At 56.3% G+C, this 2,500-nt stretch overlaps 1 protein-coding gene across 1 annotated transcript in view; it reads left to right on the top strand.

Moving 5' to 3' along the window:
* The window catches only part of LOC119596232, a 58,942-nt gene that overhangs the window by 51,816 nt on the left and 4,626 nt on the right, over nucleotides 1-2,500 (top strand). Inside the window, exons 2-5 of the mRNA XM_037945402.1 lie at nucleotides 58-1,286; nucleotides 1,670-1,774; nucleotides 2,030-2,146; nucleotides 2,279-2,404. Coding sequence (XP_037801330.1) covers nucleotides 83-1,286; nucleotides 1,670-1,774; nucleotides 2,030-2,146; nucleotides 2,279-2,404 — 1,552 coding nt within the window. The 5' untranslated portion in view covers nucleotides 58-82. The remainder of the gene's footprint in view (nucleotides 1-57; nucleotides 1,287-1,669; nucleotides 1,775-2,029; nucleotides 2,147-2,278; nucleotides 2,405-2,500) is intronic.

Below are 2,500 nucleotides of genomic sequence, written 5' to 3'. Positions count from 1 at the left end.
GACGATATGTTGCACGTGTCCAGTGTCCCTTACTCACGCGCTTGCCTCCTCCCGCAGGTGTGATGCGCCCCCGCGAGGCGTGATGGCGGGCAGGGTGGGTCCAGAGCTCACCATCTACTCGGCGCGCTACGCTACGCCCCCCACCAAGCCCCGGCCGGCCCACCCGATCCCCACGCAGCATGTCCATGACCACATCGGCCACGTCAGGAACCCCAGCGGGTCCTTCGCCGCTCCGTCGGGAGGGCCGCTCATGGGCATGACGGGCGGACCGTTTTCGGGCCCGCTGTCGCTGCCGCAGGGCTCTGGCTACCTGCGGGCGGGGCCGCGGCGGCACCATCACCACCACCATACATTCCCGCCCTACCCGCCCTTGCCTCCGCCCCCGCCGCGCCGCCTGCACCACCACCCCCACGGGCACCAGTCGTTGCCATATATGAGCTTTCGAGAGCCGCCCCCTCCGCCGCCGCCCACGGGGCGCTGGGACGAGGACCCGTGCTTCCTGCGGCCGCACTCGCCGGAGACGCCGTGCCCGCACAGCCACCGCGCGGAGCACACCCCGCAGGAGGACGGCACCTGCTTCGTGGTCATGGGCTCGCAGAAGCCCCTGGACATCATGGAGCCTTTCTCGGCCAAGAACCCGCTGCACGTGCCGCAGCTGCAGCAGGAGGAGGAGGGCGTGTACTCCTACGCCGGCGAAGGGATCCTGAGCCCGGCCGACGTGATCCGCGCCCAGGCGGCCATGGAGGACTCCGACAGCTACGGCGGGTCCCTGGCGTCCGAAAACATCTACGAGGAGATTCCCGAGAACTGGAGCGGCGCCTGGTCGCGGCGCTCGCTGGTGGAGGAGGTGCTGGACGAGTACGAGCGGGTGCGCGCGGGGCACCGGCGCGTGCTCTCCGCCCTCAACCTGGACGTGGAGACGCTCATCCGACCCGAGGGGCACGACGGCACGGCCTCCCCCGACTCGGGCCTCACTGTGTCCGCGTCCGACTCGTCGTGCGAGCCGCACGCCGGCTGCGATCCCTCGCGCCCACGGACGCCCACCAACCACGACGCCGCCGCCAACCCGTGGCGGTCACAGAGGAAGTCGTCGCCCAAGCAGAGCGCCGAGAGGCAGCTGCCCAAAGGGCGGGGACGGCTGGTGAAGTGCGAGTCCCTAGACCTGAAGGAGGCCATGACGCGCCGCCCGTCGGGAGGTCGCGGGCGCGGCTTCAAGGAGAAACTCGGCGGAGTTAAGGAGAAGATGGAGAAGAAGGGATGGCGCTTCCCCAACTTCTCAAGGAAAGGTAAGTCTTCGGCTAAACTTTTGTGTGCTTGTCTTCATATTTGTTAGTGGTTTGATTTTTTCTTCTTCTTTTTGATAGGTCAGTCTTTCACCTTGAAACCACAAGAGAATGGGCCCCGTGATGCCATTATATATTTCTTAACACCTTTTACATATCATTTTATCATGAATACAAACAAAGCCTTTATTCGTGCATCATTTCACTGCATGACCAACTTCAAAGGATGAGAAGGGAGTGCCACAAAAGAACTCCCCGGGTAAACCTTCCACTAACCACTAACCATAGGGATTTTGCATAAGTGCATTCTCGTTTAGTAAGTTCGTAGCCCCTGATTTTGATTGGCAGGATTCTTGACTAGTCCATTGGTCCTGTTTCCTTTGCAGCCTCCGCCAACTGCCGTAATTCGCGTGAAAGCTGTAGCGTAATCGTTGTTAATTGTTCTTGTTTCACGTGGCAAATGACCTGCAGCCCTCCTTGTGTAACCATACGTACGACACCGTTTGTTAATTGCCTTACTAAATACTACCTATTGCAAATACCGCTGCAACTTTTTGTACGAATTTAAATGGCTAAATAACACATTAAATTAAACATTGTATTTATTCATCCAGTAGCATTTTTATGCGTCGCGACTTCTACTGCTGCTGCTGTTGTTGCTGCTACTACTGATACTACTGATATTACTACTTCTACTACTACCCAAGAAAAAGAGAAAAAATACTCTTCGTAAATCTAAATTACAGGAGTAGCCTCTATATCAATGAGCATGACAAAGCCGTCAAGCACTTTATTGTTTGAATCAATTCCCAGCGCTGGAGAACACTCTTGCCGGCCGGAGCGTAATGCGCAGGTGGTGCGCTGTGATGACGCATAAACAGGCTGTGTGTAAGCGAAATAGGAGCGACGAGCTGGCGCCACCAAACCACCCATTAATGGCTTCAACATCTGCTCTGTTCCCTATAGCTTCATCTCGCATTTGATGCACATTGTAGATCTTCATTTACCCCCTTCGCTTTATCGTGTTCTTCCCATGTACGGATATGAGGGATGTTGTGCATTTGTTATTTTAATTTGCTTAGTTAATTCAGGATTTACTGAGCTGCAAATGAGGGTCAGCAGTTAGTAGTACCCCCAGGATCCGGGATCTCTATATCGTCTGACGACACAATAGAGAGACAAGAGTGACTAAAGCCTACTCATCATTAAGCAGTGCC

The sequence above is a fragment of the Penaeus monodon genome, chromosome 37, assembly GCF_015228065.2.
Source record: "Penaeus monodon isolate SGIC_2016 chromosome 37, NSTDA_Pmon_1, whole genome shotgun sequence".
Classification (NCBI taxonomy): domain Eukaryota; kingdom Metazoa; phylum Arthropoda; class Malacostraca; order Decapoda; family Penaeidae; genus Penaeus; species Penaeus monodon.
This window is presented reverse-complemented; position numbering and strand designations above follow the sequence as displayed.